Source organism: Procambarus clarkii, chromosome 18 (genome assembly GCF_040958095.1).
Source record: "Procambarus clarkii isolate CNS0578487 chromosome 18, FALCON_Pclarkii_2.0, whole genome shotgun sequence".
In the NCBI taxonomy this organism is placed as follows: Eukaryota; Metazoa; Arthropoda; class Malacostraca; order Decapoda; family Cambaridae; genus Procambarus; species Procambarus clarkii.
The window spans coordinates 39429535-39453254 of NC_091167.1; the positions used below are offsets into that span (position 1 = coordinate 39429535).

Consider the following 23720-nt stretch of genomic DNA (forward strand, 5'->3'; position numbering starts at 1 on the left):
TTTAATCTCAGAAAGTTTATTTTCACTGAGAACAATTTGTAACTGAGCTACGTTACGTTTTGTGAAGTAAAGGTTAGGTTAGGTTGTGACTGTGCAGGATCTTAATCAACGTCTTGTGCAGCGTCGCACTCAATGTCTTGTGCAGCGTCGCACTCAATGTCTTGTGCAGCGTCGCACTCAATGTCTTGTGCAGCGTCTCACTCAATGCCTTGTGCAGCGTCTCACTCAATGTCTTGTGCAGCGTCTCACTCAATGTCTTGTGCAGCGTCTCACTCAATGTCTTGTGCAGCGTCTCACTCAATGTCTTGTGCAGCGTCTCACTCAATGTCTTGTGCAGCGTCTCACTCAATGCCTTGTGCAGCGTCTCACTCAATGTCTTGTGCAGCGTCTCACTCAATGTCTTGTGCAGCACTCTGCCACAGCTTGCCAGTGCTCAAACTGAGCAAATTTCTTCACCTATATTGTATAATCAACTTGTCAATTTTCTATCAAATTAATACATCTATGTTATTTGCTGTGTAAAATTATCTAATGTAATAATTTTTTATTATATATCAATTAATGTCAGTAAATTGTAAAAAGTAAAAAATAAATTATTTAGTCCACTCTGCCATTTCGTAATAATTAGTAACTTTTTTTTTTAATTACACTGCTGTATACCTGCTCACAGTTTGAGTTATTCTGCTGTATATATGTCTATTACTGCCATATATGTATCAATACATGGCTATATACATAGCTATACCATGTATTACGTTTTAAGTTTCTGATTCTGATTCATAGGATCCAAAACAAAATAATAATTTAATATTTCTGAAAACTGTTTTTCCTTCTCTCTGTATTTTCATGTAATTATGTATTGAAGTATTAGGCCTTGTTTTGTGTCTGGTAATTCTGAAGACGATTTAGCACCTCATTCAATGCCACAGTAGTGTATTTAGGTTATGTTACAGTGTTCAGTACTGTAGTGTTCAGCTCTCACTTCAGTGTTCAATTCTCACTTCAGTGTTCAGCTCTCACTTCAGTGTTCAGCTCTCACTTCAGTGTTCAGCTCTCACTTCAGTGTTCAGCTCTCACTTCAGTGTTCAACTCGATACAGTGTTCAGTTCTCAATTTCTTTTCCAATCGACATCCAAAAATATAAAGTAATATTTCAAATGTTTGTTAAACATCGTATGTTCAATTTTATGAGTTAATATATTGCATGTGATCTGTTTGTCTGTACTACAAGATTTTTAATTGAAATCCTGTTCAGTTTACTATTCCCTCTCTCTGTCTGTCTGTCTCTCTCTCTCTCTCTCTCTCTCTCTCTCTCTCTCTCTCTCTCTCTCTCTCTCTCTCTCTCTCTCTCTCTCTCTCTCTCTCTCTCTCTCTCTCTCTCTCTCTCTCTCTCTCTCTCTCTCTCTCTCTCTCTCTCTCTCTCTCTCTCTCTTTCTCTCTCTCTCTCTCTCTCTCTCTCTCTCTCTCTCTCTCTCTCTCTCTCTCTCTCTCTCTCTCTCTCTCTCTCTCTCTCTCTCTCTCTCTCTCTCTCTCTCTCTGCCAGTATGTATCTTTGACTGCTTGACATATATATATCTCCCAAACTGTCGGTCTGCCTCTCTGTGTCTGTCTGTCTGTATGGCTGTCACACCCTCCCGTCACCAATACTTACTCCCTCCCAAGTCTCCCACAAGCACGGTTCTCCCAATCATTAAACAATGAATCCCACCACTTTTTGCAAATAATCATTCATTTCTTCACATTCTTCTCACCCTCCTCTTGAAACTTTAGATTATTAATTTATTGATAATTCATATTAATAACACGAGCAGCAGTACAAAACAGACACACCCCCCTCCCTCCTCCTCCCCCTCCACCTCACCCCCTATTAAAGCCCCCTCATCCCCTCCCCCCTCATCTTCATTAAAGATTCCCCATCTACCCCCCACCCCCCCACCCTAGCTGCCTGACAGCTATTCACACAGATTGTTTGATGTAGATGTGATTTTTTTTCCTCTCCTCTCAGGCACAGTTTGTGATCAAAACGTGAGTGAACGCGATCGATCGGCCATCCCATCGGTAAAAAAGGTGTCACAATGCAGGCGTTCCTTGTGACGTGTGGTGTTCCCAAGCTCAGTGCCGGAGGAGAGAAACAAAGGTTTGTTTTGGTTTGCTTGTTTTAATTTAGACATGCTGTAAATGGATAATTTGTGTCTATTGCCATCATAGAGGCAGGGGGGGGGGAAGGTATGGGAAGCATGGACACATACGATTACACCAGTGTTTGGGTACATGAAACAATGGTCTTTCACCAGTTGCGGGATTTTTTTTTGCGTTTCGAACAGTGGCACAATCAGATTACAACAGGAAGACCCTCTGTGAACGGAACTCTGGTCAAATGACCTTCGCGCGGCAAATGACTACAAAAAAATTCTTATTATAAATCATGTGTTTTTTGTTACTCGGTGTTGCTAATGCTATTACACCTCTCGGTGTACTGAGTTACTGCACGAGCAGTAACATAGTAACCATCTCTAAGTTATTATTGTTATCAAGACGTGAATCACAGGAATTTCGTGTTACACAAAAATACACGTATTTGATTTGTGACGTCACCAGCATATCAACACCTCTCTTAATACGGGATACGAAGGGCCATACACACAGCGAGGTGTATCCCCGCTTCTAGGTGTATATACACTGAGAGTTTACTCTATGTTTTAATGCATACATTAGTCTTTGCCTATGTTCAAGACTAAAGTGTACCTGTTGGTTGATCAATAAGCTCTTGTGGTGGCCTTAGTAATAACCCTCCAAGGGCTTAAGGGTCTTACGCCCAACACCAAAGCAGATATTGAACCCAAGCCCCTACACCACCTAGGAGAGGTGATGGCTTCATATTGACCAGACCACACACTAGAAAGAGAAGAGACGACGACGTTTCGGTCCGTCCAGGACAATTATCAAGTCGATAATGGTCCAGGATGGACCAAAACGTCGTCGACTCTTCACTTTCTAGTGTGTGGTTTGGTCAACATTTTTCAGCCACGTTATTGTGACTCATCATAAGTATATATGGCTTCATGGTCTCATTTCAACTATATAACTATTTAAGGTCTCATCCACCTCTCTTTTTCACCTCTAAAAGTTACCCAAGCATGAGCTAACCATTTTAAATTGCCTTAACCTGCTGTTTAAAACTCTGGCTATCTTAGACGACCTGCAAACATCGAAAAAAAATACAAAGAAAACGACATCCTTCGAACCGGATTCGAACCAGTGACCTATGGATGTCTGCTTTAAGATCCAACTACAGTCCACCGCTCTACCAACTGAGCTATCGAAGGGTGATTCTCGTTGCTCAAAACGAATTTTAATGTACAGCTGTATTAGGTCAAAAGCTGATCTAGTTTAGTTTATCAGTTATATTGTGCTTGTCTGGACATTACCTTTGGGGCCACAAAATCATGTGGCCCCCAAAGTCTGGGGGCCACAGTGGCCCCAAACTTTTACTTGGGAAAGTAAAAGTTAAGTGAAGGACGTTGACCGTCCTGCAACGTGCACAGGAAAAGGTCCCTGTGTATTGTTACCGATGGCGGATTATTGTGCATTTATTGTTTACTGTGCGTCCATACTCCTGTGATCGGTAGTTTATCGTACATCCTGTGTTCATCCTGCGGGCCGTAGTTTATTGAACAGTATGAAAAAAATTGAAAAAAACGGTATTTTTTTTAACACTCCTTACTCATCCTTTGAGTGGTAGTTTATTGTGTATCTTATGCTCAGTCTTGTAAGATTTAGTTTATTGTGCAATCTATACTCATCCTGTGAATGGTAGTTTAGTGAACACCCGATGTTCATCCTTTGAGCGGTAATTATGGAACACATTGCATCAGCTGACTGCCAAACAAATCAAACTGTCACTTCAACACTTCAATAACCTTGTAAATATGTACTAATAACACACAACAGTATTCATTGTAAAATGTAAAATCTTCGTATTGCTACAGATAACTTCAAAGTGAAAAACTTCACTTCTGTCTTGGAAACGTCAAAGTAATATACATGACAATGATGTTTTAAGGGTAATAAAAGAGAAGGAGGGGGTGAGGAGGACTGAATTGGGAGAGGAGGTTAAGAAGGCGAGGAGTCACAATAACGTGGCTGAAGTATGTTGACCAATCCACACACTAGAAAATGAAGGGACGACGACGTTTCGGACCGTCCTGGACTATTCCCAAGTCGATTCAAGGGACGTCGTCGTCCCTTCATTTTCTAGTGTGGATTGGTCAACGAGGTTAAGAAGCAAGTGGGAGAGAAGAGGTAGGAGAAGGAGGTATACTGAGGCTGGAGCAGTAACTATACTGCAGTATACACACCTGTATTATTGGGGCATACAACATGCAGAATATACACTGAAAGAAGTACTAGAGTTCTCAGTACGAACACACTGAGCGCTCATCTAAGTCTGTGTTCACGACTACACTGCCCTTGCTGGTTGGTCAGTGTACTGGTGATGGTCTTTAATCGCCAGGTGTTAGATTCACGAAGAAGTTACGCAAACACTTACGAACCTGTACATCTTTTCTCAATCTTTGGCTGCTCTGTTTACAATTATTAAGCAGTTAATGAGCTCCGAAGCACCAGGAGGCTATTTATAATAATAACAACAGTTGATTGGCAAGTTTTCATGCTTGTAAACTGTTTAATAAATGTAACCAAAGCCATCAAAGATTGAGGATAGATGTACACGTTCGTAAGTACTTGCGTAACTCCTTCGTGAATCTGGCCCTAGGTGTTTTAGGCAGTTGACTGGACCCGCGTTCGATTCTCTGGTAGAGCTAGGCGTTCGGGAACATTTTCTTGCACCTGATTTCTTTTTTCACCTAGGAGTAAATGACTCTCAGTAAACCCCCGACTTTGGCAGTTGTTGTGGGTTACTTCTTGCAAGAGGTCAGTTGTTGACCTAGGATGGACCATGATAAGCCTAACGGGCCTCTACTAATCACAATGAAAATAGACCTTAAAGACAATTCCAAACAAAGCAAGAAGGGATACATACACCGAAAGGTGTATTCTTCTAGGCGTGTAGTACACTGAGATTGATTCTGGTTGTTGCTGCCAGAGGCGGCTAGTTTAATGGGCACGGCACCCTATACTCATCCTGTGAGCGGTAGCGCAAAAAAGAATTACAGAGGGCACAAAAGATGCTTATCAGATCTCAACTGAGATTATTACATTAACATTTACATCCATACTTCACACTATATCATTATAATGTCAGCTATAGTTACAGAGAATGTTTCATTTCAATAGCTATGTATTTACAGTTTATCATTATATATTATTGGTTGGTCTTTTCTCTACTTCATAATTATTGGAGTTATGTAAATATTACAGGGTCATAGGGGAGCTGCTGTGTGTTATTATTAGCCATCACACTACACTACTTGCTTCTTAATCTCATGTGCCATTTATCTACTTGAAGCGAAATATGAAAACAGTGCAAGGATTTCATATATTTTTTCCCTAGCAATAAGATGGTTTGCCATCTCATACAGCGTGAGTTTTCAATAAACTTAGTTGCGCGTTAGCTTTTGTAGGTAATAATTAGTAAATGAAAAAAGTTTCTTATAAATTGGTCTCTGTTAGACCGAGTGATTTGGTAAGTGTTATGAACAGAGGTTGGGTCAAACGTCAGTCATGTGATTTTTATAACTGTAAACTCTTCAATGTGCCACTCAAAATAACAAAGTCAAGTGTTGCAGGGATGAGTGCATGTGAGTGAGTGTGTTCTCCCCAATGCTGAGCGGATTGGGTCGGTCAATACACAGGCGTCGCTCACATAAATACTTGTATAAATGTTGAAACTTTAAATATCGTAGGCTGGATCGTGGCATGCTAGCTTAAGTTAGGTTAGGTTAAGTTTGGTCAAGTTGGGCAAGATTAGGTAGGGGTATAAAGTCCGTTGGCGAGCCATTATATTATGACGTGACGTGTGGCCGGAGGCCTGGAAGGTAATACACAGCTTTAATACCACTGTCCATCCTGCCGTTGAAGGTGCACATTGTGCTGCACATTTGACCCAAACAGTGAGAACAGTACACCGAGGCACTGAGAAAGAAGTCGTGTGACAGGAATATGGAGCTATTCTTGTCCCACCATAACGCACGAAACCAAAACATGAAATTTTCTCATGCACTATTAACATAAACATTATTTTATAATTTCAAATAATTATAATTTGGCGTCGGAAGACATGTATTTTGATTGGGTTCACTGTAATATTGTCACACTTAGGAGCAATACAAATGTTTATAGTGTTATATGGGTCAAACCGGAGCAGGTAGGGTCAGCGATGTTATCATACCTCACCGTTATTGAAGACCAGGTCAGGCAGTCACTGTAACCTGGACCTGGACCTGGACTGGACGGTAGAGCGACGGTCTCGTTTCATACAAGTCGGCGTTCAATCCTGGAACCCTCCTTGGCGCTTTCTCCTGATTTTGGTGATCCTGATCACTATATCTCGAACACCGGCTCTGCAGTGTCCTCGATTCCTGACGATAACTGTGAGCGAGGAGAACCTCACAGATATAATACCTAGTAACGAGGCACTCTGTTCCTTCTTCAGTATTGCGGACAAGTCCTCTCGACACCAATTGAAATCCTCTCGAAAATTTTGACTTTCCAATGATGACGGGAAAACCCGAATTCTAAAAGAAAATCTCTATAAACCTCATCACTAGGATAATGAGTCCTTTGAAGCTGATTTTTGTGGAGCAGTGAAGCAGCTCAGTCTGGCTTCTTGACTGAAGCGAGCTCACATGCACTTGACTTTCCGAAGGTCTTGCCTAATATCCACCCGTTGTTTATACCAAAATCTAGATATTAAATTTAAAGTTTTGTTATTTTTCTGTGTGGCTACCAGTGCCAGACACACACACACACACACACACACACACACACACACACACACACACACACACACACACACACACACACACACACACACACACACACACACACACACACACACACACACATTTATATTAATATATATATTAATATAAACAAAACCCGAGCATGGGGAAGATAGTATTACGTGTAGGGGTCAGGGCCTTGGCAACTCTGGCCCCAAACACCGTCTGCTGCCTGGCTTTGATGTTGCATTTTTTGGCGCGGTCTCTTTTGACATATTCTTTTTATTTCTGATTTGTTAAGGGCCCGAGCCTTTGATCGCTGAGTGGCCATTGTCTCAAGGCCGCCCAGCACCAGGCTCATTTGTTGTTGGGAGAGTCCTTAGGGACCCCTATTTGTTGTTATGTCTTCTGTTTTTTTGTGCCTGCTTGTTGAACTTCCATGAATCAGCTTCACTGCTTTTTTGCTACTTTTTTCTTGGCTTTGTCTTGACTGCTTCTGTGTTAATGTTCGTCTGCATAGAAGTTTTATAGTGGGTATGTACTTTGAAGCTTTCTTTGTGGGTAATTAGGGTCAAAAGAATGTTTTTTATTATAACAGAAATATGCAATGCTAAAAGGTTTCATAGTGGCTGACTGACTTACATATATAATGACTGAAACCATAAGTATATAAATATTAGCGTTTTAGTCATTATGTATGTAAGCGTTTTGGAATACTTCGAATTGTTTTCAGAAATGTTTATTAAAGAGCTTATTCTCGCGGTATTGATTTCCTTTTGACAGAATAGGTGTGTGTGTACTCACCTAATTGTGCTTGCGGGGGTTGAGCTTTGGCTCTTTGGGCCCGCCTCTCAACTGTCAATCAACAGGTGTACAGGTTCCTGAGCCTATTGGGCTCTATCATATCTACACTTGAAACTGTGTATGGAGTCAGCCTCCACCACATCACTTCCTAATGCATTCCATTTGTCAACCACTCTGACACTAAATAAGTTTTTTCTAATATCTCTGTGGCTCATTTGGGCACTCAGTTTCCACCTGTGTCCCCTAGTGCGTGTGCCCCTTGTGTTAAATAGCCTGTCTTTATCAACCCTGTCGATTCCCTTGAGAATCTTGAATGTAGTGATCATGTCCCCCCTAACTCTTCTGTCTTCCAACGAAGTGAGGTTCAATTCCCGTAGTCTCTCCTCGTAGCTCATACCTCTCAGCTCGGGTACTAGTCTGGTGGCAAACCTTTGAACCTTTTCCAGTTTAGTCTTATGCTTGACTAGATATGACTCCATGCTGGAGCCGCATACTCCAGGATTGGTCTGACATATGTGGTATATAATGTTCTGAAAGATTCCTTACACAAGTTTCTAAAGGCCGTTCTTATGTTAGCCTATCTGGCATATGCTGCTGATGTTATCCTCTTGATATGGGCTTCAGGGGACAGGTCTGGCGTGATATCAACCCCCAAGTCTTTCTTTTTCTCTGACTCGTGAAGAGTTCCATCTCCCAAATGATACCTTGTATCTGGTCTCCTGCTCCCTACACCTCTTTTCATTACACACATTATCTTCATTGTGTGTGTGTGTGTGTGTGTGTGTGTGTGTGTGTGTGTGTGTGTGTGTGTGTGTGTGTGTGTGTGTGTGTGTGTGTGTGTGTGTGTTTGTGTGTTTGTGTGTGTATGTGTGTGTGTGTGTCCAAGTCTTGCCCTGTAGCCCTCCATTCACCCCAGTATGTATCCTCAGGCGCCCTATGTAGCCTAGATCCATTATAACCCAGCGCCCTCGAAACCTAGTCTCGAAGCAGACTAGCCTCAAAGGAGATTAGACTTGAATGAACCTAGCTTTCAATGAGCCTTGCCGCGAAGGAGCCCAGACCCCCCACCGTAGCCCAACCAGATCCTTCCAGGGACACCACCACTCCTCCTCCTCCCCCAGTCTCCATCAACACCCCCCAGATGGCACCAACTGTCTTCTTGTGGGGAACTTCCTCGCCCATTCTTGGTTCTTTCTGTATATTTAGTCTGCTTCCTCTCTCTCTCTCTCTCTGTCTCTCGTTTACCCATTCTCCATTCCCCTCCTTCCTCTCATTCCTTCCCCATCCTCCTTCCCTCCTCCTTCTCCATGCCGTCCATCAAAGAGCGCCGGGCCCTGAGGCCAGCTGGTAAGAGTCTTGTGTTTGAGAGCTTAAAATGAAAGGTGGAGAGATCTTCAGCGCTCGTCGGAGGCAGGAGGGATGAGGGGGAGGACAGGGGGAAAGAGAAGGGGGATAGGGATGGAGAAAAGGGGAAAGGAAGGAAAAGAAAAAAAAGAAGGGAGAGGGGAAAGAAAAAGGGAGAAAAAGAGGATGGATATAAGGAGGGGGGAAAGTTACATGGTGAAAATTTTGAAGTGGAAGAGGGAGAGACGAAAAAGAAATTAAAGGAAGAAAGGAAAAGACGGGAAGAGGGGAGCAAAAAGAGACAGGAGCGTCAGAAAAGGGCCCAGGACCACTCTTCTAGTGGTAGAAGAGAGGTGTCATGTGCACAACATTAAAAGTTCCGAAGAATGACATATATAAGACATCAGACTCGCGTCTTCCTATTCTTATGATCAACGGTAGGTACACCTGTATGGGGTACACCTGTGTGGGGTACACCTGTGTGGGTACACCTGTGTGGGTACACCTGTGTGGGGGTACACCTGTGTGCGGTACATCTGTGTGGGGGTACACCTGTGCGGGGTACACCTGTGTGGGGTACACCTGTGCGGGGTACACCTGTGTGGGTACACCTGTGTGGGGGTACACCTGTGTGGGTACACCTGTGTGGGGGTACACCTGTGTGGGGTACACCTGTGTGGGGGTACACCTGCGTGGGGTACACCTGTGTGGGGTACACCTGTGTGGGGGTACACCTGCGTGGGGTACACCTGTGTGGGGTACACCTGTGTGGGGGTACACCTGCGTGGGGTACACCTGCGTGGGGTATACCTGTGTGAGGTTACACCTGCGTGGGGTACACCTGCGTGGGGTATACCTGTGTGGGGGTACACCTGTGTGGGGTACACGTGTGTGGGGTACACCTGTGTGGGGTACACCTGTGTGGGGGTAAACCTGTGTGGGGGTACACCTGTGTGGGGGTACACCTGTGGGGGTACAACTGTGTGGGGTACACCTGTCTGGGGTACACCAGTTTGGGGTACACCTGTGTGAGGTACACCTGTGTGGGGTACACCTATTGGGGTACACCTGTGTGGGGTACACCTGTGTGGGGGTACACCTGTGTGGGGTACACCTGTGTGGGTACACCTGTGTGGGGGTAAACCTGTGTGGGTACACCTGTGTGGGGGTACACCTGTGTGGGGGTACAGCTGTGTGGGGTACACCTGTGTGGGGTACGCCTATGTGTACACCAGGTGTGGGATACACCTGTGTGAGGTACACCTGTGTGGGGTACACCTGTGTGGGGGTACACCTGTGTGGGGTACACCTGTGTGGGGTACACCTGTGTGGGGTATACCTATGTGTGGTACACCTGTGTGGGGTACACCTGTGTGGGATACACCTGTGTGGGGGTACACCTGTGTGGGGTATACCTGTGGGGTACACCTGTGTGGATACACCTGTGTGGGGTAACCTCACTCTACAACCCGCTCTCGCACAAGACAGCACATATATGACTTATTGCTTATAGTCACCATTTCGCTTATAAATAAGTACATGTGACATATTCCTTATTTTTGTGACATGTGACAAGCCTTAATTTTTTTCACGGCACTAACTTTTCCTGTCAGTTTTATTAAACAATAGAGATTTTATACAAAATTTGACAATATCCAGAGTTACTTTACAATTTAGTTAAATATTTTACCTTTGTTTTATTTTTTTTTATAAAACTAATATCAATATAGGTATAGGTTCAGTACTAATTGTAATATCTTAACATACTAAGAAGGTTAGGTTGTGGTTTTCTAATCAGCATTTCAAGGTAAACTCATATATTCACAATAAATTAGTATGTCACATATGCACTTATTCAAAAGCAAGATATTGACTATAAGCAAGTGCGAGAACGGGTAGCACTCTTCGATTCCCCTACCCCCTTAATCGTAGGGAGCGGCGCGAAAGGTATATATATTATATATGTATATATGTATGTATATATATACATGTCGTACCTAGTAGCCAGAACGCACTTCTCAGCCTACTATGCAAGGCTCAATGTGCCTAATAACCTAAGTTTTCATGAATTAATTGTTTTTCGACTACCTAACCTACCTAACCTAACCTAACCTAACTTTTTCGGCTACCTAACCTAACCTAACTTTTTCGGCTACCTAACCTAACCTAACCTATAAAGATAGGTTAGGTAGGGTTGATTAAGTTCGGTCATATATCTACGTTAATTTTAACTCCAATAAAAAAAATTGACCTCATACATTATGAAATGGGTAGCTTTATCATTTCATAAGAAAAAAATTAGAGAAAATATATTAATTCAGGAAAACTTGGCTTATTAGGCAAATCGGGCCTTGCATAGTAGGCTGAGAAGTACGTTCTGGCTACTAGGTACGACATATATATATATATATATATATATATATATATATATTAGTGTGTGTGTTTTGGTGCAGAGAATTAAAAAAATTAAGTTTTAGGAAATAAATGAGATGCCAGTGCTGGCGTCAAACGCCACCGGACTGCCGTCAACTCTAATAATTTGCATTAAGTATATTATATTCCCTTCAGGCGACTTTCCCCTCCCATCAAATCTGCCCAGTAGTGGACCGGGGCCCCGCAGAGCCCAGTCTCTTCCGATTTGACTATTTCTATGTGGGTATTGAGCAGAGAGTGTAACAGTTACCCCAAAGGTAAAATATATATATTTGCGTACAAAAGGCGCAGCCTAACTCATTACTGTGGCGCCAGAGGAAACATTTGTATAAATAAATCTTTTCTTATTTGAATTTATTTATTTTAAATTAAATTTTTATTAAGTTTATCTTGTACCGTATTATTATTTTTTTGGAATATTACAAAATAATTCTTATCAGTCGTTTTGCAATAAAAGACAAGAGAGAAAAAATACGAAAGGGAGGAAAGGGAACACGAGGTAAATATTGATATAGAGCGGATAGCAATAAATGACAAGCCAAAGAGGGAGAGAGATAATAGATATTAAACAAACTAGGAGGAAAATAGAACGGAAGAGAATTGGTAGAGGGAAAGAAAATAAATGGAGGAATAGAGAGAAAATAATGGATGTGAAGGAGCCCTTGAACTCGACCCAGGAGTAAGGCAAAATTGGGCACAAAGAAGTTAAGTTCCTGCTCCTGGTTCAAGAGGAAGGAACACACAAAAAGAGAGGGAGATGAAAGACTTACTGAAATACGCACACGCACGCGCGTGTATGCATATGCCCACACGCATATATACGTACAATTGCATAAACATACGCTCAATTACATTCGTAGATGCGCAAATGCACTTTTGCGCCCCCTTCCCCCTTCCCCCCTCCACACACACACACACACACACATAACAGGTCATTGGAAACAGGAGACAGGCAGGAGTAAAAGATAATGTGCTCCAGTGGATAAGGGAGTAGCTAAGCAACAGGAAACAGCGAGTAACTGTGAAGCGAGAGACATCGGAGTGGCGAGACGTCACCAGCCAAAGTTCAACTCAGGAAAGTGTAAAGTAATTAAAACAGGCAAAGGAAGCAGGAGGCTGAGCACAAGGTACCATCTGGGAATTGAAATTCTGCAAGAGTCAAATAGAGAAAGAGATCTTGGGATTGATTCACATCGAACCTGTCCCCAGAAGCCCACATCAAAAGGATATCATCAGCGGCATATGCTAGATTGGCCAAAAGAAGAACTGCCTTTAGAAACTTGTGTAAGGAATCATTCAGGACCTTGTATACCACTTATGTCAGACGAATCCTGGAGTATGCAGCTCCAGCCTGTAGTCCATACTAGTTAAACACAAGACAAAGTTAGAGAAGATTCAGAAGTATGCCACCAGACTAGTCCCAGAACTTAGAGGTATGAGCTTCGAGGAAAGGCTATGAGAGCTAAACCTCACGTCCCTGGAAGACAGAAGAGTAAGGGGAGACATGATCACCACCTACAAAATTATCAGGGAATTTGACAGGGTGAACAAAGATTAACTATTTTGCATGGGTGGACCACGAACAAGGGGACACAGGTGAAAACTTAGTTCCCAAATGAGCCACAGAACATTAGAAAGGTTTTTCAGTGTCAGAGTAGTTAACAAATGGAATGCATTAAGCAGTGATGTGGTGGAGGCTGACTCCATACACAGTTTCAAATGTTGATATGATAGATCCCAGTTGGCTCCAGAATCTGTACACCAGTTGATTGACAGTTGACAGGCGGGACCATAAGATCAAAGCTAAACTAGGTGAGTACACATAGGGAGCCTCGTGGCTGAGTGGACAGCACTTGGGGGATCGAAGTCCTTATGGGCCGGCTTCGATTCCCGAGCGAGCCGGAAACAAATATGAAGTTTCTTTCATCCTGATGATCCTGTCCACCCATAAGTAAATAGGTACCTGGGAGTTAGACAGCTGCAACGGGCTGCTTCCTTCGGATGTGCGTGTGTTAGAAATATATGTAGTAGATATAAAAAATAGATTGGTTAGAAAGGCGGGGTCCAAGAGCTAATTGCTCGATCCAGCAGACTCGTATAGTAAATAAATACACAACAGTTCTCCTTGTAGTGGTCGCGTGCGGGTAACAGTGTAGGTACCACCTCACAGGGCTCAAACACCCTCACGCATCCCAGGACACGAGCAAACACAGGTTCACTGGGCGCCCCAGACACACGCCCTCGCCTCCCCACCCACCCTACACCCCCAGACACACGCCCTCGTCTCCCCCTCCCACCCTACACCCCCAGACCCACGCCCTGGCCTCCCCCACCCACCCCACACCCCCAGACACACGCCCTCGTCTCCCCCTCCCACCCTACACCCCCAGACACACGCCCTCGCCTCCCCCACCCTCCCTACACCCCCAGACACACGCCCTCGCCTCCCCCCACCCACTCTACACCCCCAGACACACGCCCTCGCCTCCCCCACCCACCCTACACCCCCAGACACACGCCCTCGCATACACCCCCCAGACACACGCCCTCGCCTCCCCCACCCTCCCTACACCCCCAGACACACGCCCTCGCCTCCCCCACCCTCCCTACACCCCCAGACACACGCCCTCGCCTCCCCCTCCCACCCTACACCCCCAGACACACGCCCTCGCCTCCCCCACCCACTCTACACCCCCAGACACACGCCCTCGCCTCCCCCACCCACTCTACACCCCCAGACACACGCCCTCGCCTCCCCCACCCACCCTACACCCCCAGACACACGCCCTCGCATACACCCCCCAGACACACGCCCTCGCCTCCCCCACCCTCCCTACACCCACAGACACACGCCCTCGCCTCCCCCACCCACCCTACATCCCCAGACACACGCCCTCGCCTCCCCCCACCCACCCTACACCCCCAGACACACGCCCTCGCCTCCCCAACCCACACTACACCCCCAGACACACGCCCTCGCTTCCCCCACCCACCCTACACCCCCAGACACACGCCCTCGCCTCCCCCACCCACCCTACACCCCCAGACACACGCCCTGGCCTCCCCCACCCACCCTACATCCCCAGACACACGCCCTCGCCTCCCCCCACCCACCCTACACCCCCAGACACACGCCCTCGCCTCCCCAACCCACACTACACCCCCAGACACACGCCCTCGCTTCCCCCACCCACCCTACACCCCCAGACACACGCCCTCGCCTCCCCCACCCACCCTACACCCCCAGACACACGCCCTCGCCTCCCCCACCCACCCTACACCCCCAGACACACGCCCTCGCTTCCCCCACCCACCCTACACCCCCAGACACACGCCCTCGCCTCCCCCACCCTCCCTACACCCCCAGACACACGCCCTCGCCTCCCCCATCCACCCTACACCCCCAGACACACGCCCTCGCCTCCCCCACCCTCCCTACACCCCCAGACACACGCCCTCGCCTCCCCCACCCACTCTACACCCCCAGACACACACCCTCGCCTCCACCACCCACTCTACACCCCCAGACACAAACCCTCGCCTTCCCCACCCACTCCACACCCCCAGACACACGCCCTCGCCTCCCCCACCCACTCTACACCCCCAGACCCACGCCCTCGCCTCCCCCTGCCACCCTACACCCCCAGACACACGCCTTGGCCTCCCCCACCCACCCTACACCCCCAGACACACGCCCTGGCCTCCCCAACCCACCCTACACCCCCAGACACACGCCCTGGCCTCCCCCACCCACCCTACACCCCCAGACACACACCCTTGCCTCCCCCACCCACCCTACACCCCCAGACACACACCCTCGCCTCCCCCACCCACCCTACACCCCCAGACACACACCCTCGCCTCCCCCACCCACCCTACACCCCCAGACACACGCCCTCGCCTCCCCCACCCACTCTACACCCCCAGACACAAACCCTCGCCTTCCCCACCCACTCCACACCCCCAGACACATGCCCATCGCCTCATACACCCCCAGCCCCAACTAATCCCCCCCTCTCATACACGCACAAACACTTGAACGAATACACGAACGAGCCTAGTGGCGGATGTTCGTAGCCTCGACACAGATATAATGCTTATTCATCCATTAAATATGACGAAACTGCTCATTCTCTTTGATCTTGTGTGTCGTGTATGAAAGGAAGGAAGGGAGGGAGGAGAAATGTGGAGGGAGGGAAGGGGGAAGGAAAAGAGGGGCCCCAATGATGCTGGACAAGAGCGAGTGAGGGGGGGGTGCGGATGGGAAAATAGGCAGAAAAGGTTTCATAGATAAAATGATGTTAGTTTATGGGAGAGGACTAAAGGCCAAGGACGTGAGGAATTGTAAGTAGGGGAAGGTATGAGGGGAAGGCGAGAAGGGGAAAGGTACTTAGGGAAGAGGAAAAGGGAAGGAGTGAAGGTGTTAAGAGGAAAATTAAATGGGGTGGAGGAATGTAGGGTGTGGTGTCGATAGTTGTGGAAGATGATTCAGGTTTTAGGGATGAGGCAGGTTAAGGCGTGTGGCGCGTAGAGAAGAAAACGGGTTCTAACAGGGAAGGGGTTACTGTACAGAACATGATACGGCCAAACATTTATAAAATGATAATGAATAGATTACCATCAAACTAGACTCACGACATATGGCGCGACCCACGACAATCCCTGGGTCACACCATGGGCGACAACACATGACAATCCCTGGGTCACACCATGGGCGACAACACATGACAATCCCTGGGTCACACCATGGGCGACAACACATGACAATCCCTGGGTCACACCATGGGCGACAACACATGACAATCCCTGGGTCACACCATGGGCGACAACACATGACAATCCTTGGGTCACACCATGGGCGACAACACATGACAATCCTTGGGTCACACCATGAGCACAAAACATTGCACTCTTTAGTATACAAAATGAAGCACCATATGGAGGTAGCTGTACAATTCACCGTCCTTTCAATTACGACATATTCATTAAAATATCCATTGTAAAATAGCAAGATGTTGAGGAGCTCGTCAGATGCAGGTCAGAAACCAAGAATGGAGAGTGCATTTCTCCTCTCTACTGCCACACGGAGGCGCTGGAAAATGCAGCTTTTTATAATGTATTTCATCATGCGCGCCAAGCCTTTACAAGAATTTTCTAAGCCGTGCTCGTGCTTTAGGTGAGGACATCAATACAGATACATAGCCCGATAAGGTTTCCAGCAACGCGCCACTGTGTGTAGGGAGTGACACATAGAGTTTATGGCGGCAACAGAACGCCACAGTCAACCACACTCACCTCCTTGATGCACTTGTGGTGAGCTACTGCCTTCAGCACATCCAAGCCGCTCTCCACTTGCCCGAAGGCCCAGTACCACTCTCTGTTAGCGCAGTCCCTGGTGGTGATGGAGAACTGAGCGCTCTTGGTGCTCTCGGGGCCATGTAGAGCCCTGACCGTGCCAGCTCTTGCCGGCCTCCTGTATGCCTCACAGTTGGTCAGACCCTGCAGCAATGGCGTCCCTCCTTGTCCGTTGTTGCAGTCGTAGTCGCCGCCTCCCACCATCTCGAACTCTGTGCCTTTATTCCAGACTCCCAGTATCCGCGTGTTAGCGTAGGTGGGACCCCGCAGCCCAGTACACATCAGCAGGAACTGCTTGGCCAGACCGGTGTCGGCACTCAGGCGAATGTAGATCCTGCCTCTTGCTGAACCCGCCCACCCGATGTCCAAGAACACCAGAGTCGAAGACGGCTCCACCAGATTCATCAGTGTCTCGTGCTGTTAACGTTTACAATTTATAGATTTTCATTAAAACACTAAATAATTAATCAATATTTTCAAATATTGCAAATCATTATATTTAAATTACAGTAAATCATTCCTACAATTGAAAATAAATATAACTGAGACGTGGACGGTTGCTGCCTTATTTTTTATTTCAAGTCATAACGCACAATACAAGCACTGAGACGCAGATAGTAATGTAGCAGTGAAACCAAATTAGTGATATTTACATATTTACATTAGTAATGAACAGTATGTGTTTACAACCGGATAAGAGAAGTCTGGACTGGTGTTTGTAATATGAGACTAAGTGATCGCCAAGTTAAAGCAATAATACAGAAGTTTATCAGCTGAGTTCGAACCTTTGGAATGGAAGGAATCTTTGGCACCTGTCCTTAGCTCCTCACACAACTGTGACTGGGGATGTGGTTGTGAAATAAAAAATGGCAGACCGTCTTCCATGGAAATCTAATAAGGTAAAGCTTAAGATGAACTAAGAGACAAGAAAGCACTAAGCCTCCTAACAAGTCATATGTTATCTGCTTCATGCCACGACGAAGGTGGGTAGGATAATGACAAGCCAAATGTGAGTAGAATAATAACAAGGCAAAGGTGCGTAGAGGAATTTCAAGAGAAGAACTGTGGATAGAATCATATTTGTGACTATGAACTTTCGTATGTTCGCCTTTTAATTTGAAGACACTCATCTTGTGTCTAGTGACTATCTAAGCAAGGAACTGTTAAACAAATCTTGCTAAAAGGAGCACTGCGATGGAGCATTCTTGTGAGGCACGTAAGCTCCTTAAACAGTATTGAAAACTTATTGAAAACAGTATTGAAATTTATGCTGTTACAGTAAGGTGCTTAAACTTTGTTGGTAAGTGAAAACGAAGCGTTTTATAATGAATATGGAAAATAATAGTTTGATAACTGTTACTGTCACTGTTGATAACAATGACAGCGAAGCTTCTCTTAATGAACATGACAAATAGCAAATATTGGTAAAACGTTAAAAAATGGACTGTTGTGCCACAACAAAATTTTACGTTTTGTTCTTCTGGAATACCACAGACATCACGCCAATAACTGGACAGGTAACTATAGTAGTAATAGTAGGCATCCATCAGTCTTAGGAGACTATGGAGTTGCGCTCTGGTTGTCGGTCTGGAGTGGCCTCACCAGGGCGCAAAGCCAGGGTAGGTTGATACGGGGGAGAAGCTGTTACCCTGTTACCTAGCAGTAAAATAGGTACCTTGGTGTTAGTCAGCTGTCACGGGCTGCTTCCTAGGGGTGGACGCCTGGTCGAGGACCGGGCTGCGGGGACACTAAAGCCCCAAAATCATCTCAAGATAACCTCAAGATAATCTCAAGATAACCTATGCAGCAGGTCTCGCCTCTCTCCACGGCGCTGGGTCTCCAATGGAAAGGCAAACACCAATGCAATTGGTTCCAGCGCCGTCGCAGGAACTGTCAGAACGAGGCTGAAGGCAACAACGAACTGCCTTAAGGGCTCCAGCTCCGGGGTTTACCTCGAAATTGGTAAAAGACCCTAAGGCACAGGGCCTCCAAACTCGGAGACCGCCGTGGTCGGGGCCGGAGAAGAACCACCCCAGCAAGGGCAAGAACGACCCCAGCCTCCTGAAGCAGGGGCTTGGACCGCACGAGAACCAGGAGGTGGACGTTGGACCCCATACGTACAGGTATGGACCAATACAACCTATATAATAGGTTATATAGCCATCTTAAGCCTGATATACGCCATCTTAGACCTAAGGTTATAGGCATTGGTTTAAGTTTATTTTTGGGGCGCAACAATCTGTTTTTGTACGTTCCTCTTACAATTGCTATGTACTATCGTTCATGGATGACAGATGGCTGTGCTTAGTGTGTAAATACAGGAAGGGTTGAGCTAGTATATTCACCCTACAGATATCGTCTCCTAGAGAGTGGGTTAGAGAGTGGGTTACTACTCTCTACCTAGAGAGTGGGTTACCCTAGTTAGACATTTATTCATTTACATATTAATTTTGTGTCTATCTAAAATTCATCAATATTTTTTTTATCTTCACAGTTCTTAATTTATTTAGTTATTTATTAATTTATCTATATTTAACATCACGAGAATTAGAGGCATTTTATTTTAGAAGTTTATGATAGAGCTGATCAGCTGTAACTGCCATGATACTGTGACCTGAAGCAGTGAGGCCAATACCTCGAGGGTGTGGGCGTGAAGCGGCGTGGGCTGGTGCAGGAGGGTGTGAAGGTGGAGGCGACCCTTGTGGAGGGTAATCCTGGAGGAGAGCTGACGCCCCTGGTCCTGTGGCACCGCCACCACCTTATCCGCCTCTATCAGCGCCTTCACCGTCTCTCCCAGCCGTCTCAGGCTCTCAATCTGGCCAAATGTACGATCACTCCCTTGACAATGTTTTGTGTTTAGAATAAAAAAAATGTATCTCTCCAGTGGGCACGCGTTGGGCAAACGACGTTGATTCAAAGTTGAATCAACGTTAATAACGTTGATTCTACGTTACTCGACTATGTATCGCCCACTGGGTCTCTATTTTGGTCTCGGCAAAGCTGTAACATTGGACCCATAAGTAACAATCGTAGTGTTGTTCTACGGGTAACGGATTTTTGTTAACACAAGCTGCACTCTAAAATTAAATCAAATTAATTATTTCTGACTCCTATAATACTCTTTTTAGCAATACAGTTATCTAAGGTGGAAACGTTTGGTAATACTTTGAATGTGAAATTGAACTTACTGATAAAATCGGCGCCAGCTGGTCCACCTTCTCCATGATGGTGTGGTCGGCGTCTCCCAGGAACACCGGGGCGTCGTCTATGGCGTCGGCGTCCTTTATGGTCTCCAGCGCCCTCTTCGTCACCTCCCGCACCTGTACCAGGGCTTAGTATCATTTTATATAGTTGATTGTTGAATCTTAAACTCCGTTTAGGGATTGGCGGCTTAAGCTACCGGCTAAATAACACACATATACATGGTGCTGTTGGACACGTAGGACTTTACATAAATATCATTTATAGACCTATATGACTTTAAACAAACACCATATATAGGCCTTCATTATTTTATACTAGAAGCATAGGCTTACATTATTCTACGTTAATAATGTACAAACCTTACTGTGCCTTGACTAATGCCACACTAGTATTTCGTTACAAGTTGACCAAACCACACGCTAGAAAGTGAAGGGACGACGACGTTTCGGGACCATTCCAATGGACCATTCTCAAGTCGATTGTGATTTGAGAATGGTCCATTCACAATCGACCTGAGAATGGTCCAGGACGGACCGAAACGTCGTCGTCCCTTCACTTTCTAGTGTGTGGTTTTGGTCAACATATTTCAGCCACGTTATTGTGACTCCTCGTCTGCATTTTGTGACAACACTATGCTAGCTAGGGACAGTCGGGCTGTCGTGAATTTTGGCGCTCAGTAGGTCTAGCCTCCCAGTCCTGTCTACCATTATACAAAATACAAAAAAGGGCATCTTCCTCAGACCTTGATAGAAATTAAAATTTTCTGGTGTTTAAAGCTTGTTGAGAATTTCAGTACAATATATTAGTAATTTTATACATTTTTGGTATAAAATGTGCAGACTGCAATTGTTTAACCATCATGGCAACTGATTATTACGAAACTTGACGAAGACGTTACCTTGAGGGAAGTCTGAATGGTGTTGACGTCTGGGAAGATTTTCTGGCAGTTCTGGATCCAGTCTTCAACCTCAGCGTTGTAGCGCTCGCTGTCATCGAGGGCTGTGGCAGCCTCGGCGGCGGAGTGGACTCCTGCCAGGCTCCCCTGTGTCCCCTCCAGTCGCGCCACACCTTCCTCGCCCTTCTTCCTCTGATACAGCAAGATGCTCAGCTCGTCCTCCAGGAGTTTCAACGCTCCTTTGTTTCGCTCTACTAAGTCACTTAGCTTGGCGAGGAGTTCCTCGTGTTGGTTCTTCCAGTCCCGCAGCTGCACCTCGTACCTCTTCAGCTGCGACAGCGTCTCCTGAAACCCACTGAGAAGCTGGCTGATGCTGTCTTCCTTCTCCTGTATCAAAGATCGTCGTTCGTTAGGTTTTGACGATGGTAATACCGTCAGCTGCAAGACTTTTAGTTTACGTATGACGGCCTCCATGTCGTAGCTGATGGGGAAGTGGGTGGCAGAGGTGGCCTTGTGGTCGACGCGACAGGTGGGGCAAGAGAGACGCTGCAGCTTGATCATGCCCGCCACACACAGTGTGCAGAAGGTGTGGCCGCAGGGCAAGGTGCGCGGCCGCCGCTTGGCTTTATCATAGTTGGTGATGCACACTTTGCACTCCTCGGGGTTATCGTTTTCCTGTTGACCACAGTGATTATTTTGACTTTACGGAGTTAAAAGTAAACAATAGTTTTAATGATCGTAACTGCTTGATTATAATGTGTACATTGATCATCCAATAAGCTGATGTTTTGTATCTCATACAGTTTTTTGTTATTATCTCATAAATACAAACAGGAATATTACCATTATGGTGATGGGCGAACGTGGAGCATAGTCTTGGGGTGTAGTTGGTGTCGGGGGGCGGCCAGTCCGTCGAGGCCCGCGGCAACCCCTGTCAACAGGATATACCATTAGCTGATCATTTACTGCGTCCTTGACACGAGGTGATCCAGTGCACAATAATCGTGATTGGAAATGGGGAGGAATGGTCAAATCGTACTAAAGAATGGTCGACAAAAGTAATTTTCTTATTGTCAACCCCGTTTATATCGTGAGGTTAGGATATATTAGGTTAGTTTCGGTAAGATTAGATGGATTTTAAGAGCCATTGGTGAACCGTCTTGTGTACGCGGGGAGTTGTGTACCTAGAAATCTAGTATATCAAAGTATCTTAGTTCTGATTAGTTGAAAAGCTTGAGCTGATGCCAACTTTACATATATTATTACACTAGAAGACCCTTACAAGTTTTAATATTAATACAAACCAAATAGGAACCTTAATGGTCAGAAGCATATCCATGGATTATTACAACTCAACACAAGTTTGCAAGTCTTACCTCACAAGCCGTGCTGTGTTAATGGTATTAGTACATTGTATACCAGCCTGTTCTCTGGATTCGTCATAACGTATAAAATCCACTGTTCTAACCTAACCAGAAACACACGAATTCAAGCCACCCGCCTAACCTAACCAACAGATGCATAGAGAACTAGGATTTGTGTGAGCCGCTGCTTGTCATTGCACGTTGTATTTGGTACGTTGGTTACCATAACGTGGGATTAGTTGAGAGTATGGGTTGTATACACAACTCACACTTAAACCAATGAGCAGGTGTATTATTTCATTAACAAACAGAACGTAGTTCATACGACAAAAAAATAATTACTAATCTGTTCACGGCAAAATGTTAAATATCAGTGAAGGTGAGTGTAGGCTTATACCACAGGGGTGCGAGGCTGGCAGGTGTGTAGGCCTAACTCACGTGGTGAAAGGCTGGCAGGTGTGCTGGCTTAACACGTGTAGTGGGAGGCACAGATATATTTTTAAACACAGGTGAATGATTGTAACAGGTAGTGGGAGGCTGGCAGGTGTGTAACACAGGTAGAGAGAGAGAGACAGGTATGTGTGTAATACGGGGGGAGAGAGGCTGGCAGGTATGTAACACAGGTAGAGAAAAGACAGGTATGTGTGTAATACGGGTGGAGAGATGCTGGCAGGTATGTAACACAGGTAGGTAGAGAGACAGGTATGTGTGTAATACGGGTGGAGAGAGGCTGGCAGGTATGTAACACAGGTAGGTAGAGAGACAGGTATATGTGTGTAATACGGGTGGAGAGAGGCTGGCAGGTATGTAACACAGGTAGGTAGAGAGACAGGTATGTGTGTAATACGGGTGGAGAGAGGCTGGCAGGTATGTAACACAGGTAGGTAGAGAGACAGGTATATGTGTGTAACACGGGTGGCGAGAGGCTAGCAGGTATATAACACAGGTAGGTAGAGAGACAGGTATATGTGTGTAACACGGGTGGCGAGAGGCTAGCAGGTATATAACACAGGTAGGTAGAGAGACAGGTATATGTGTGTAACACGGGTGGCGAGAGGCTAGCAGGTATATAACACAGGTAGGTAGAGAGACAGGTATGTGTGTGTAACACGGGCGGCGTGAGGCTGGCAGGTGTACCAACTTCTATAACCGTCGAGGACATAGCTTGGCGCCACTCATACATGCACTGATCTTGAGAGGGCGGAGGAAGTCCCATATATTCCCGCGAGCCTCGCCGTACACACACGTCCATGTAGCAATACCAGATTCACCACTACAGTATCCCAGAGACGGCACTGCATTAATTGACCTCTCCTTCACCTTTGTTGCAGCAGGGGGGAACCCGGACGTAAGCCCCCGCTTGGCACCGCTGATAGCAACAAGCGTCGCAATGGCACTGTGGCTCTGGCACAACAGCAT

General features: G+C 45.9%; 2 protein-coding genes and 1 non-coding gene across 6 annotated transcripts in view; 1 reads left to right on the top strand and 2 right to left on the bottom strand.

Annotated features, from left to right (window-relative positions):
* Nucleotides 1–23720, bottom strand: LOC123754424 (uncharacterized). Of its 4 annotated transcripts, none has more exons than XM_069326514.1 (7): nt 23622–23720; nt 21781–21868; nt 20941–21612; nt 20027–20158; nt 19474–19653; nt 16779–17255; nt 1–456 (listed from the first exon to the last, which is right to left on the bottom strand). In XM_069326514.1, exons 2-7 carry the CDS (start codon nt 21781–21783, stop codon nt 394–396), a joined length of 1527 nt encoding a protein of 508 aa, XP_069182615.1. In that variant the 5' UTR covers nt 21784–21868; nt 23622–23720; the 3' UTR covers nt 1–393. The 4 variants fall into 4 exon arrangements, with proteins under 4 accessions (XP_069182615.1, XP_069182616.1, XP_069182617.1 ...); XM_069326515.1 differs by lacking the exon at nt 23622–23720 and adding an exon at nt 23443–23594; XM_069326516.1 differs by lacking the exon at nt 19474–19653.
* Nucleotides 3236–3326, bottom strand: TRNAY-GUA (transfer RNA tyrosine (anticodon GUA)). The gene is given in 2 exon segments: nt 3236–3271; nt 3290–3326. It is a non-coding gene; the product is annotated as a tRNA-Tyr (tRNA).
* The window catches only part of LOC123754620 (putative surface-exposed virulence protein BigA), a 55206-nt gene continuing 54147 nt past the window's right edge, over nt 22662–23720 (top strand). The window contains exon 1 of the mRNA XM_069326831.1: nt 22662–22680. Within this exon, the coding sequence (XP_069182932.1) occupies nt 22662–22680 (19 nt within the window). The remainder of the gene's footprint in view (nt 22681–23720) is intronic.

Bases quoted from the DNA above. Each gene is read 5' to 3' on its own strand.
- LOC123754424 (XM_069326514.1), bottom strand. The intron at 17,256-19,473 runs GTATTGGCCTCA...AAACGTTAACAG, and splicing joins TTCACGCCCACACCCTCGAG to CACGAGACACTGATGAATCT. The intron at 457-16,778 runs GTGAGTGTGGTT...TATACAATATAG, and splicing joins ACCACAAGTGCATCAAGGAG to GTGAAGAAATTTGCTCAGTT.